Raw genomic sequence first — 13,137 nt, 5'->3', positions numbered from 1 at the left:
CCCCCCCCCCCCCCCCCCCCGCTCACACTCTGTCTTTCAAAAATGTTAAAAAGTAACCTTTTAACATAAAATAATGGTTAAAAAAAGAAAATGTAAATTTAAAAGGGCACCTGGGTGGCTCAGTCAGTTAAACGTCCAACTTCAGCTCAGGTCATGATCTCACAGTTCGTGAGTTTGAGCCCTGCTTTGGGCTCTGTGTTGATCGCTGGGAGCCTGGAGCCTGCTTTTGGATTCTGTGTCTCCCTCTCTCTCTGACCCTTCCCCACTTGTACTTTGTCTGTCTGTCTCTCTCAAAAATAAATAAAAACATCAAAAAAGCCCCGAATGCTAACTATTGTGACTTTCACACCCCCTTGGGTTCTACTTTTCGTCTCTGGCTGGAGACCGAGACACCGAGGTGCGGAGTGTTGGTGACCCCCTACTCTCAGCCCCTCCTTCCCCGCCAGAACCTAGAGCTCCTCCCTGACCGCCCTGCTCAGCAAGGAGCAGCCCACCTGCGGCTTTGCCCCTGGGCTGGCGCCCACCTCCGCCGGGTCCCTGTCTTGACCACGACCCTTCACTCAGGCTACAGCCTCGCTTAACCCTCCCTTCAGATACATGTGGCCTGGCAGCGTCCACCACAGCACTGGGGGGAGGGGGGGAAGCTGTCTCAGAGGCCGGCAGTTTGTGGCTCAGGGGGCCGGGTGGCAGGTCAGAGGGGTCGGCGGAGCAGCTTTGAGGACTCGGTCCATTACCCCGAGCCCGGGACTTGCAGACGGCCCGAGTCAGCAGGACTCCCCTGCCTGGGGAAGGGTCCACGGGCTCTGAACTTCCTCGGCCACACTGGTGACTTCCGGAGGCCCCGGGGCACCAGGAGCTGTGCCGGCGCCCATTCTAGCCTTCCAGGCACAGCTGGTCCCGTGAGCACAGCATGTGGAACCACAGATCTGGCTGCGTGTACTGGCCTCAGGTCCCCAGGTTCCCCGAGGCCCAAAGGGCTCACATTCGTGGTGGTAAACAGTGAAAATATTGCCAGAAGTGCTTTCATGAAATATCCTTACAGAGAAGGGAGAGAAGTTTGCAGGTTTCTAAAGGAGCAGCCCCTGTCTGTAAAGGTGAATGGACTGCAGAGAACTCTGCCGCTTGGGTCTCCGAGGGCTGACGGAGGGGGTGGGGCTACGGGGCCGTCACCCAGGCAAGAACAGCTCTCTGGTCCTAAGACAGAAAATGGGAGCTGCTGGGAATTTAAGGCAGGAGAGCATCAGGGAGATGGAAGTGCCCCTGAAGCCCTGGTGTGACAGGCAAGGACCAGTGTCTGGCCGACCCCAGGAGAAGAGGCCCAGACTGGGAGAGGGGTCTTCCCGGCAGGGGCCCCAGGACAGGGAGGGCTGCTGCCCCAGACAGGTGCCGCCAGCCAGAGAGGCCGGGCGGAGGCTGGGGGCGTCTGGGAGCAGCCCAGAGAGGGCTTGGGAGGCCCCGACTCCTTCCGACGTGGCTGTGGGTCTCTGGGAACTGCTCTCAGTGAGACGTCAGAGTATCTTTGGGCCACGAAGCAGGCCACTGGGGCTGGGAGGGCAGGTTCCCAAGGTGAGGACCTGCTTGTTCCTGTGGTGGCCTCCTGGTGGCTTCGTCATCCTGACCTCCTCCACAGCGTGGCCACCAGCCCCCCAGTTAAAAGGGAGTTGAAGCCACCTGCAGAGAGCAGGAATGGGAGGCCCTCCTCCGGCTGCCCTTTGGCCCTCACGGAGGACGACAGATGGGCAGGGTGCTCTGAGGCCTGGAGGGGGAAAGGAAAGGCGGCAGGGTCCAGGGTCCACGTGGGCCACGCCCTTTCCCCAAGCCAGGGCAGGATCTGTGCTGCCGGCAAGGGGCTGATCCGCTGCGTCCACTGCACTGTGGCTTTTTCAGAAGATGCACTCAGGACCAGGGCAAAGAGGAAGGCGGAGTCTGGGGAAGTGAAGTTCATAGTAACAGGTTTCAGTGTCATCGTGATTTTTTATTTAGTTGTTTGTTTCAGAGAGAGAGAGAGAGATCGAGCAGGGGAGAGGAGCAGAGGAGAAAGAGAGAGACTCTCAAGCAGGCCCCACACTCAGCATGGAGCCCGACACAGGGCTCCGTCCCACGGCCCTGGCTGGGATCACCATCTGAGCCAGAATCAACAGTCGGACGCCCCACGGACTGAGCCGCCCAGGCGCCTTGTAATAATTCAGTTTAAAGAAGTGATGTGTCTGTTATAGAAAATTTGAAGAAAGCAAACTGAAGGAAGAAAATCATAATCCCACCGTTCACAGCTCACATCATTAACCAAATATGGGCATATATATTCTATCTGCTCTTTAGTATTTTAATGCATTTTCTCTCAGCTGAGGCAACAAAACGCATGCATGTTTCCAGTCTGTGTAACATAAGCATTTCCCTTTATTCTCATAACACCTTGAAAGCCACTGGTCATGGGCATGTGCCATGTTTTCTCGGACATCTCCCTATTGTTGGACATCTCGGTAGTTTATAATTTTTGCCTCAAAGGACATATTTATATATATTTTCATTATTTGGGGGTTCTTTTCCTTTTTAAAAAATTTTGTTTAATTGAAAAACATTTTTTTAATGTTTTTTTATTTATTTTTGAGAGACAGAGAGAGACAGCGTGACCAGGGGAGGGTCAGAGAGAGAGGGAGGCACAGAATCCAAAGCAGGCTCCAGGCTCTGAGCTGCCAGCACAGAGCCTGACGTGGGGCTCGAACCCACAAACCGCGAGATCCTGACCTGAGCCGAAGCCAGAAGCTGGACGGTTAACCAACTGAGCCACCCAGGCGCCCCTGGGAGGTCTTTTCCTTAAGATAGCTTATAAAAAGTTAAATAAACAGACAAAAGTATAAACACTTTTAAGGCTTCTGATTCTTCTTGCTGAATTCCTTTCCCGAGGGGCTGTACCAGATAGGACCGGATGATGAGATCCGCCTTTATCTTGCATCCTTCACTGAGAGCCGGACGCCGCTCCCTGTGGGGCCAGGCACTGCTCCCTCACCAGGGCTGGAGACGCTGTCTTTGTCCCAGGGGGCCACCGGTGCCAGCTCTGGAACAGCAAGGATCTGGATGTGACTTGGCTTTCCACAGGCCCTTGGGAGGCGGGCACGAGAAGCAGTGTTTCTGGAGCGAGAAAAACAGAAATGCCAAGCGAAGATTCGGAGACAGCCCGGCTCTGGAGACACCTGCAGTGGCGCCTCTACGGGAAATCGGGAAATCCGTGAGTTGTTTTAACACGACGCGAATGTAAACGCAGACCTCCTGAGCCGGTGGACTTGGAGACCAGGAGGAGACCTAGTGCAGGAGCTGGTTGGAACGTGGACTGTGAGTTCGCATTACTTGTGCTCAAAAACCCGTGCCTCTGTTTCCTGAACTTTTTTTTTTTATGTTTTATTTATTTTTGATACAGAGAAAGACAGAGCATGAGAGGGGGAGGGGCAGAGAGAGAAGGAGACACAGAACTGGAAGCAGGCTCCAGGCTCTGAGCCAGCTGTCAGCACAGAGCCTGACGCGGGGCTCGAACCCACGAACGTGAGATCTGACCTGAGCCAAAGTCGGAGGCTTAACCGACTGAGCCACCCAGGTGCCCCTCCTGAACTTTAATGGGGGCATTTGAGCCCCGCTGGCCTGTGCAGACTGCTGCGTGACCCTAGTGTCCTACAGTCTTCCTTAGGAAACGTGATTGTACTTCCCCGGCTACCTTGCAGGCAGTTGTGGTCAAGTGACCAACCATGTGAAGGGTGAAGCCCCCCTCCTCCACTTTCCTCTTCCTGCTGGCTTGAATGTGGGTGCGATGCCTGGAGGTTTAGCAGCCACTTTGAGCCACGTGGTGAGACCAAGCGTTGAAGGCGGCAGGGCGACACTTACCGCTGGGCCTGGCCTGGCTGCTGCCGTGGGGCTTCCGTGGCTCCAGTCTCAGTGTGCGTGTCCAGGCTTGCTCCGTCAGACCCGCACCGGCTCCGTGCTGCCAGGTCCCCCTCGTCTCTGTCAGAGTTTTGTCCTGGTGCGTGCCCCTGTCCCAGCCTGCCACGGAATTCCCCGAGTGGAAAGGCGAGTCAGGTGGAGCCACATCATGGATCCCAGAGCAAATGTATGTCAACGCTGGACCTGGACCACGGGGTCACAGGGCAGCGTGATGCTGTGCCCTGACACTGTGGGCGCTCCCTGCCTCCCATGACCTCAGGTGCCCCCTCGTACTGTTCCATGCTTCCATGTGCTTTGCCCTGCCGCACTTCCGCCCTGTGTCCTCAGCCTCAGGGCGGCCTTCAGAGCCTGGTCCCCCAAGTCCTGCCTGTCCTGTTGCTGGCATTCTTCCCCAGCTGCTGCCCCCCTGGGCCAGCACTGTCCTCGGGGTCCCAAAGCTCCTCGCCTCTCCCGGACGCGGCCCACAGAGCAGGCGCTCAGGGCGAGAGCTTCTTCTCGGGGTCTGTCTCATCCTCAGTCCTCCCTGCCGGTTTCTCCTCTGAGGGAACTAACGCTGGGCTTGGGGGGTGGGAGTCAAGGGCTGGATCCTCTGGAGGGGCCCTGGGCAAAGTGTGTCCTGGGACCTGGAAGACTGAAGGGGAGCAGGGAGCCTGGGGTATTGGGAAGTGCTCAAGTGCCCCACCCTGCTGTACCTCAGGAGGGAGAGCCCCCCTCAGGTGAGGGCAATGCCCTCCGGTTGGGGGACGGGTCCCTGCCTGATCAGGTCCTCAGAAAGATGTCAACTCCCTCCCTCCACACACACACACTGGGAGGGGTGTGCCTTCCAGCCCAGGAGCAGCAGCAGAAGGAAAAGCCAGGAGGAGGAGGAGGAGGAGGGAGGCTGGGGAAAGGAAGGAGGGAGGGGTGAGTCCCACGCGGAAGTCAGGTAGGACGCGCCCAGCTGCCTTGGTGCCACACTTCTGTTCGGGTTCACGGGCACCACAATCGCCAGCTCCTTGCCAGACTCTGGGGCCAGCATGCAGGTGAGTCCGGCTGGGCAAGGTCCATGCTTGCGGCCAGGCCACACCCACCCCGCAGGCCCCTCCAGCCAGCCCCCCAGCCTCACCTGCAAAGTGCCGGTGGAGGTTCCCTGCAGCCCTGAAGGCCGAGGTGAGGGTGGCCAGAACTCAGACAGAGCCGCTGGGCTGGCTGGGGCTTGGAGCAGAAGAGAGGGCAGCTTTCCTCGTGCCCAGCCAGGGATTCTGGGGACCCCAAGGCCAGGCATTTAGTGCATGTGTAGGGCCTACGAGGGGAAAGTATGTCCAGCCCCAGAACTTGCAGCTCTGCCCTGCAGAGTGAGGGGGCTCTGGCCTCCAGGGTGGGCGGCTGTGGGGTTTTGGAGGCTCAGCGTGGCCAGCTGGGCCCTCTGCTCCCTGGGTGGGCCGGCTGGGGGCTTTTGGGGTTCTGATTCTGAGGGGTGGGGGGCAGAGAAGGAGGCTGTGGGAGCCCCAGGGAGGTGGGCACGGAACCATCCTGGGAAGACATCCTTTCTCCTTGCTGCCAGGGGAGGTCATCGGGGCCTGGGCCAATGACGGGGTGACTCTGGGAGGAGACCGTGCTGAGGAGGAGAGCGAAACCAGCCTCCCACTCGGCCTCCCCAGGGCTCTCCCAGGTGTGGACCAAGCAGGCGGCCTCTTGCTCCACCTTTGCCCAGGGGCTTCTCGGCCTTCCAGAGCCAGCTTTGGCACCTGCCTGCTCAGGCTGGCACATGAGCACACCTCAGCCTGACCCCAGGCTTCCTCTGCCAGCCCCTTCCCCCGCTGCCAGACTCAAGCTGAGGTGGGGGAGAGACTTAGGGCTGCCTAGGGTGGGTGGGGAGGTGGCACTGGGTTTGGCTTAGGTTCGAGAATCAGTGCTTCAAAGGGACGATGCAGATGCAGACAGCAGGGAGGACTTGGTGGCCCAGCCCCGAGCAGGATCTGAGCACACCCGTCCTTGCTCCCATCTCGTCCATGGCTCCCCGTGGCCCAGCTGCCTGAGCAGCCTCGGCGATCCTTCTCCGGCCAACGCCTAGCCTCACTTGCTGACAGCTCCCTTCTTGCTCTTTATGTTTCTGCCAAGCTCAAGTGCTGAGTTCTTAGTCCCTGGGAGTACTGAGTACCAAGTCCTTGGAGGTGCTGGGCACTGAGTCCCTAGGAAGTACTGAATACCAAATCCTTGGAGGTGCTGAGTACCCACCACCTGGACACTGATTGCGTGCTGCCCCTCAGGGCCTGTCCATACATGTTTCCGTCTCAGGAATGCTGCCCCTACTTTTTTGCGTCCTGCTCACTGCTGCCTTACAAGGCCAAACTCCGGGCCGCCTCCCCCGCTGGTCAGGCGCCACCTCTCCAGGCCCCCGCGGCTGCTTACACCGCACGAGGAGCGGGCCGCATTTGCAGTGAGGGTCTGGACATGGATGGATGGACACATGCGACAATGAACTGACAGAAGACAGACAGCTGAGGAGATGGAGTTGGGGGATGGAGCAGGGAGGGGCAGACGGAGGGGGAGGGGCAGATGACTGGCTTCAGAAGCTGAAGAGGCAGAAGCAGGTGCAGGGGGGGGGGGAGGATTTGCTCCGGGAGGGCGGACCCAGGGTGGGCGGGCTGAGTAAGCAAGGGTGGGCTTCTCTGTGTTTGTACACTTGAGTGGGGGTGTGAGGGGCCTCTGGCTGGACGATGAAAGTACAGGGGCCCCGCCAGAGGTGTGATGTGCCACGGAGAGTGAGAGGAGGCCCAGACATGTTCCTTGTGCAGCTGGGGTGTCACGTGTGTGTGCTCCATGTGGCCGCCTGAGCAGGAGCTGGGTGGCAGTCACATCTGCACAGCAGGGTCCTCGGTCTCACTGGTGACCTAGAGGTCAAACTGGGAAGGGGTGGCCAGGGGTAGGCCCGCACCAGCTTGAACTGTCTATGTCCTGTGCTGTTGGGGAGGGAATGTCTCCCAGGAGTTCCGGTGTCCTCGTTTGGAGCCAGTAGGCGAGCCCCACTCTGGCCTGTGTTATGTGGCCCTGGCCCACTAGGTGTGTGGCTCACAGAGAGTGGAAGCTGGAAAGAACAGGTGTCCGAGCCTGCACCCCTCATCTGTGCAGGAACTTGCCTGGGGTCTGCACACTGCTGGGCTAGGATCACCGAGGCCAAGTGTGTAGGGACAGCCCCTGTCTCTGCCCTGGGGGCCTGGGAGCCTGATGGGCACACACAGATTCCTGGAGGTGGAGCTTGCTGGAGATGGGGGCAACTTTACATAAGCCCAGCCCCATCTGCAAAGGCCTGTCACCCTGGAGGACAGATGGACTGATGGACAGCCTGGCTCAGGAGGCCATGATTGCGGCTGTGGCCCACAGAGGGGACTTGCATGCAGCAAGTGACCTCAGGGATGGTGAGCCCAGAGTACATGGGAAGCAGATTCTCAAACCCTCATCCCTGTGTGGCTGTGGGGAGGAAGGTGGCCAAATTGGAGCTGGAGAGGGGGGCCTGACCTGACTGCTGCTGTGGCTGCTGCCCATTGTCGAGGGGTGCTGGGGTGACCAGGTAGTGACCAGTGTAGCTTTGACCTGGGGGGTCTCTCTGTCCAGTGGCCGGAATCGAGCGTGCATCAGACACTTCTGTGGCGTTGCTCTCCCCGTCCAGATCACACGCCAGGCCCCCAGCAGAGGTGGAATCAGCCTTTCCCAAGAGGCTCTGGATAACTGTCCTCAAGCTGTGTGACATCTCTGGTGGGGAAAGGCGCTGTCTGAACTGGGGGCTGTACTAAATCCAGCAGCCTCATTTCTGGGACCCTGCCTCCCCCCGTCCATGCCTGGCCTTTGAGGGTGCCTCTTGGAGACTCCCTTCTTTCAAGCTCCCTCCTCCTGCTCCGACCTCCACCCCCATGTTCCACCCAGTCTGGCTTCCCCAGCCCTTTGCCGCCTGGGGTCCTGTCTCTGGCCCCTGCTTGTCCTGCTCAGCCTCCAGCCATGCCTTATCCGCCAGAGGAGCAGATGGGCGGGCCTCCTCTGGGGCCTGGAGTCAAGCCCGTGAGGCCCCGTCAGCGCGTAAGGCTCATCCTCCGACACAACACGTGCTGCGCCCTGCGATGGGCAAGTCACAGAGTCAGTGCTGGTGACCTGAACGCCCCTGTCCCCGTCCAGCTGAGAATTTACTCTCTTCCCCGAGACAGAGGCACCTCAGCCCAGCTCCCCCCGAGCCTGCGCTTCTGTGAACGGCAGGTCTCTCCCCTGGTCCAAGATGGGACAGAAGGTTCAGGCGCCGAAGCCACAGCTGCGTGCTAGAGGCTTTGTCGCCTGTGTCAGCCCAGCCTGCGGGAGACCGTGGCGTTTGAGGCCTTGCAGCCTGCCGTTCTGTGGTTGCATTTGATGCCATTTCCTGGCTTCTGGGATGGACACAGGGAGAGAGAGTGGGGCCGAGCCAGGCTCCATCCTGGGGCCAACATTTCCTCGTGTGCCTGGGTGGGGTTGCAGGTTTCGAAACAAATAAAAAACAGATACCCAGTTAAATGGAATTTTATATTAAAAATTTCTTTTTGGGATAAGTGTGTCCCATGCAATAGCTGGGACATACTTAAACTCAAAAGTATCTGTTGTTTGTCTCAGAGTCAGATGTGCCCAGGCAGCCTGCATTTTACCTGGCCGCCCTGCAGGGCAGACTGGCCGGAGCAGGTCTTGAGCGAGCTGGAATGCGGAATGAGGAAAGGGGCAGAAGGTGGGCGAGCCAGCAGGGGTGAAGGCCCGGCAGTGGGCAGAATGGAGAGGCACACAGCCGTGGGCCACGCTGAGCTCATAAGCCAGGAGAAGGGTGGTGGGGGTAGCGGGCCGGCAGGAGGCCATGGCAAGAGCCGGGCGCCAGTGGGGACCACAGCAGGTGGGAGGTGCCCGACTAGCCAGCCCAGCAGGCTTGAGGTGGGGTGTTCTGTGGACCCAGCCCAAAGTGTCCCCCGCACCCTTATCTCTGGGATGTTGCAGGATCCTTGCGCCTCCCTGGAGAGCTGCCAGCTGGGAAGCATGCTTAGCGCCACCCAGGGTGCGTCCTGCAGCCAGACGGGAGAGGTGGGCAGTCTTGCCTGAGGGCGCACAGGGTTGGCAACCCAGGCTCTGGGCTCCAAGGCCAGTCTCCCCTCCACATCTCAGCCTGGAGCTCCCTCCTTGTGACCCACTCCGACTGCCTTTGTGGCCTGCCTCCTGCCCCTCTGCTCCCCAGCGACAGCGCCCAGATCCCTCCGTCTGCCCCACAGCCTGCAGTCTGTTTGCTCACCAGGAGTGAACGAAGCCCCAGCCCACCCCTCCCCGCCTGGCGTGTTCAGCGCATCTAGAAAGACGCCTGAGGAGTATAAAGACAGCGGGAGGCTCCCCCACGCCCTGCGCCCCGCTTCCCCGATGCCATGGCCCCGTCGCCCGGGGCTCTGGTCAGAACCAAGAGCCCGACGAGGGCGCCCCGGACCTGGATGCCGCCAGCTGCTCCATTTGTGTCCTTCCTGTTCCCGGGTCTGTGCCGGATCCCAGGTGCCATTTGTCCTCACGTCTCCTTGGGCACCTCCCATCTGTGACAGTCCCCCTGTCCCTCCTTGTCCTTGGCCATCTGACTCCTGAGTCTGCTCAGGCTCTGGAGAAAGTCTGATGTTTTCTCAGGCTGACCCAGGACTCCGTGTGTTAGGGAGAGGGTCTCTAACAGCTAATCAATATCACGGTAACCTAGACCTTCCTCATGTGGGGTGGGGCCCGTCTCCTGGGGTCTTCTCCTTCCGTTTCCCTTGCTTTCTTCCTCAGTCGTGAAGTCCAACCCAAGCGCCACAAGGGGGAGTGTGGAGGGAGGAAGAGAGAAGGGCCCCTGACATCCACAAATGCCGCCACAGTGATGGATGCCCAGGAGGGGCTGGGGGGCGCACACATCCCCCCGCTCCTTAGACTCAGCCCCCCGATTCCTGATCCGTCTGTCTGGATGCACCGACAGCACTTACTCCCGCAGCTTCTCACAGACTTCCACTGAGCGTGTCACGTTGGTCCCCAGGGCTCCGTGTGCGGCGGCAGCTCGTGCCCGTCCTTGCTGCGTGATTGTCCACTGTGTGCAGGACTTCGTCCATCTGCCCACTGGTGGGAATTCGGGTTACCTCCACAATTTTTATATGAAATATGCACCAGGAGCATCTTTTCTTTGTGTCCAGGGGCAGGTGGGCCTGCGGCACAGTCTAGGATGTGCAGCTTCGTTTCCCGAAGTCGTGCACGGGGAACCTGTTCAACGTGGTCGGGCCATTAAACTGCCTGTGACCCCATGGGTAGAGGGTGATGTCTCCAGTCACCTGACCCGTGTTTTCCTGTCTGGAGTTCCCGTGTCCTCACCTCCTGAGCGCTCTTCCTTGCTCCTCTTCTGTGAAATCCCTATTGGCTGCTTGTCTTTTCTCAAGGATTTGAGGAGCTGTTTGTTTACATTTTCCCACAGACTTTGCTGAGGCCCCAGGGCCTCTCCCGCCATCACCTTGCTCCGTGTGGTCCCAGCCCGGAGCCCCGCTTGGAACTACCTCCTCGCTCACTCGCTCTCCTGCAGCCCCGCTTCACATCTTAGCCCGTCTTACCTCCTTGGTGCTGGGACCCTGGGGCGCCCAGCCCGGGAGGGTGCTCCATGGACCACAGGAATGAGCCCCGCCCTTCTCCACCCGCAGGCTGAGGAGAGCCTCCAGATCCTGGTGGGGACCGACGGAGACAGCTTCCCACTGATGGAGATCAATGCTGTGGATGTGAGTCTCCACCTGGCCCCTTCCAGGCTGGGCTCCACCCACCCCCGGGCCCTGTGCCAGCCCCAGCCTTACACCGTCTTACCTCCAGAACGACACCTCCGAGCAGTGGGATTACGTCCTCGTGGCTGACCGCCGCACCCAGAGAGATCCCAGGCAGGCCTACGAGCAGCGGCGGTTTCTGGAGGAGCTCAAGAGAAAGGGCTTCCATTACAAGGTGCGCTGGCTGAGCATCTGGCTTGGTGTGGGGCATGGGGTGGGGCGGCGGCAGAGGGGCTGGGGTCACGGGGGCAAGTGTGTTCTGGGGGTCTGGAGACATGGCTATGGCCTTGTGCCTGAGGTAGAAGGGACAGGGCAATGTCCAAAAAGGACAAAGGGGGTGGGTTCTGAAGTGGAGCGGAGGTCCCGCAGCGCCCTCCCGCCCCCAGATGAAGGCGGACCACGAGAAGGTGTTCTTTGGCGTCCGAGCCGACAGCAGGGTCTTGGATCGGTACCACACACTCCTCGTGGAGCCCAAGGATCCTGCCGTCAGAATGCAGCCAGCCAGGCCATCCCCCATGCTGGCCACCACCAGGTAAGAGGCTGGTGGAGAGCGGGGGCCAGGGGGAGTCCTGCCCCCGTGTCCCTGGTCCAGTCAGGCTTCCGGGCATGGTCTTGTGTCAGAGGTCCCAGGGGCCGGGCTCTGTGGTCAGTGTCCGTGTCCGTCTGTGAAAAGGGATAATTCAGTTCTTGCTTCTAGGAAAGTTCTGAGGGTTACGTGTGCTCCCTGAAGGGAGGGCAGGGTTTGGACAGGCCAGGAGGACCCTCCCAGCTCCCCCAGACCTGGGATGTGGGTCCCCCTCCCCTCTCCAGACCGGCTGCCCCTCCCTGGACATCTGTCCTCAGCCTCCGAGGCGCCCTAGCCTCTTCTCTCCAAGCACCTCCTCCTCCTGAGCCTCTACCTTCCACACATTCCACCCTCACTCCCTCACTCCCCATACCCCTCCTTGGCGCCTTCTGAGCCTCAGTGTCATCCCCCCCCCCCCCCCCCGTGCAGAATGGCTCACAGGCTGTGAGGAGGATTTGCGCATATAGAGGCGTAGGGTGTGTTCAGGATGTGTGGGGAGGTGTCATTACAGGTAGGGGCGTCTAGGCCCAGTGTCTGGGAGCGAACGGTGCAGGACTGAGCACGGGGGTACTGGGAGGGGAGGGCCTACTCCTGAGAGAGTCCCATCCCAGAGCCGGGGGGGGCACGGGCCACGGGAGGACTGAAGAGATGGGGGCCGGGCTCCCACGTGAGTCCTAGAGTCTGGGCTCTAGTCAGGCAACGGAGGCAGGCTGGAGGCTGCACTAGGGACCAAGTGGGACCTGGCCAGACAGAGGATGGGGTCCAATGAGGAGCTCTTGTGTTCCAGAATCCGAATTGTCAACTTTGTACTGAATAGCAAGACAGCAGCTGGTGGTAAGGACGGGGCGGGCAGGTGGCCTGTGCAGCGGCCCCCCCAGGAGGGGTGTCGGCGTGGGGAGAGCAGGGCAGGGTCCCCCCTCACCCCCCACCCCTCTGACCTGACATTCCCTTTGACTGCCAGACACGTTAGACGATTTGGTGAAGAATGGGGTCTTTGAGACCAGATTTGCCCTGCACAAGGTGAGGGGTGGGCCAGGGCTGGGAGAAGCCAAGGGTGGGGCCGGCGGCAGGGACCCCTCACCATCTGTCACCTGCGCCCAGGGGGAGGACAAGCTGAAGAAGACATGGGCCCAGTGGAGAAAGATGGTCCAAAAACAGCCAATTGATGATATCAGGTGACACTGCCTCAAACAAATCACCCGTGTCCCCACAGGCAACCTGTGTCCTCAGAAGCACACATGAGACCCCCAGACACACCTGAGACCCCACAGGCATGCCGTGTCCCCACAGACAAACCTGTGTCCCCCCAGACACACCTGAGACCCCACAGGCACAGCCGTGTCCCCTCAGCTACCTGGTGTCCCTACAGGCACAGACACACTGTGGTCCTGGGTGGGACACATGGGCACCGCACAGTCCTTGTTTCTGCCCGCGGCATCCGGAGCCCAGCTCTGGCCCGTGGGGTCACGTGGCGGGGTGGGGGTGGCCGCCTGACGGGGCAGCACCCCCACAGGGACTACTTTGGGGAGAAGGTGGCCCTGTACTTCGCCTGGCTCGGCTGGTACACGTACATGCTGGTGCCCGCCGCGCTGGTCGGCCTCGCCATCTTCCTGAGCGGCTTCTCCCTGTTCAACGCCAGCCAGATCAGGTGGGGAAGGGAGGGGAGGCCAGGCCGGGGCGGGGGGACGGGGGTCCCCCTCCCTGAGTCAGGGGAGAGCTGCCACCGTGTCGGTCCCTGCACCCTCAGCAGGGAGATCTGCGAGGCGCACGACATCCTGCTGTGTCCTCGCGGGGACCACAGCCGCAAGTACCAGCAGCTCTCGGACACCTGCGTGTTCGCCAAGGTGTGAGGCCAGG

At 60.3% G+C, this 13,137-nt stretch overlaps 1 protein-coding gene across 1 annotated transcript in view; it reads left to right on the top strand.

Moving 5' to 3' along the window:
* Positions 1 to 2,429: 2,429 nt before the first annotated feature.
* Positions 2,430 to 13,137, top strand: part of ANO9 (anoctamin 9) — an 18,255-nt gene continuing 7,547 nt past the window's right edge. Inside the window, exons 1-11 of the mRNA XM_029957159.1 lie at positions 2,430 to 2,480; positions 2,905 to 3,046; positions 3,263 to 3,330; positions 10,602 to 10,676; positions 10,765 to 10,890; positions 11,102 to 11,247; positions 12,068 to 12,114; positions 12,242 to 12,300; positions 12,382 to 12,455; positions 12,794 to 12,928; positions 13,028 to 13,124. Of these exons, the coding sequence (XP_029813019.1) occupies positions 2,430 to 2,480; positions 2,905 to 3,046; positions 3,263 to 3,330; positions 10,602 to 10,676; positions 10,765 to 10,890; positions 11,102 to 11,247; positions 12,068 to 12,114; positions 12,242 to 12,300; positions 12,382 to 12,455; positions 12,794 to 12,928; positions 13,028 to 13,124 (1,020 nt within the window). The remainder of the gene's footprint in view (positions 2,481 to 2,904; positions 3,047 to 3,262; positions 3,331 to 10,601; positions 10,677 to 10,764; positions 10,891 to 11,101; positions 11,248 to 12,067; positions 12,115 to 12,241; positions 12,301 to 12,381; positions 12,456 to 12,793; positions 12,929 to 13,027; positions 13,125 to 13,137) is intronic.

This window comes from Suricata suricatta, chromosome 11, assembly GCF_006229205.1.
Source record: "Suricata suricatta isolate VVHF042 chromosome 11, meerkat_22Aug2017_6uvM2_HiC, whole genome shotgun sequence".
In the NCBI taxonomy this organism is placed as follows: domain Eukaryota; kingdom Metazoa; phylum Chordata; class Mammalia; order Carnivora; family Herpestidae; genus Suricata; species Suricata suricatta.
Note: the sequence above shows the minus strand (reverse complement) of the source record. Positions and strands in the feature narration are given on the sequence as shown.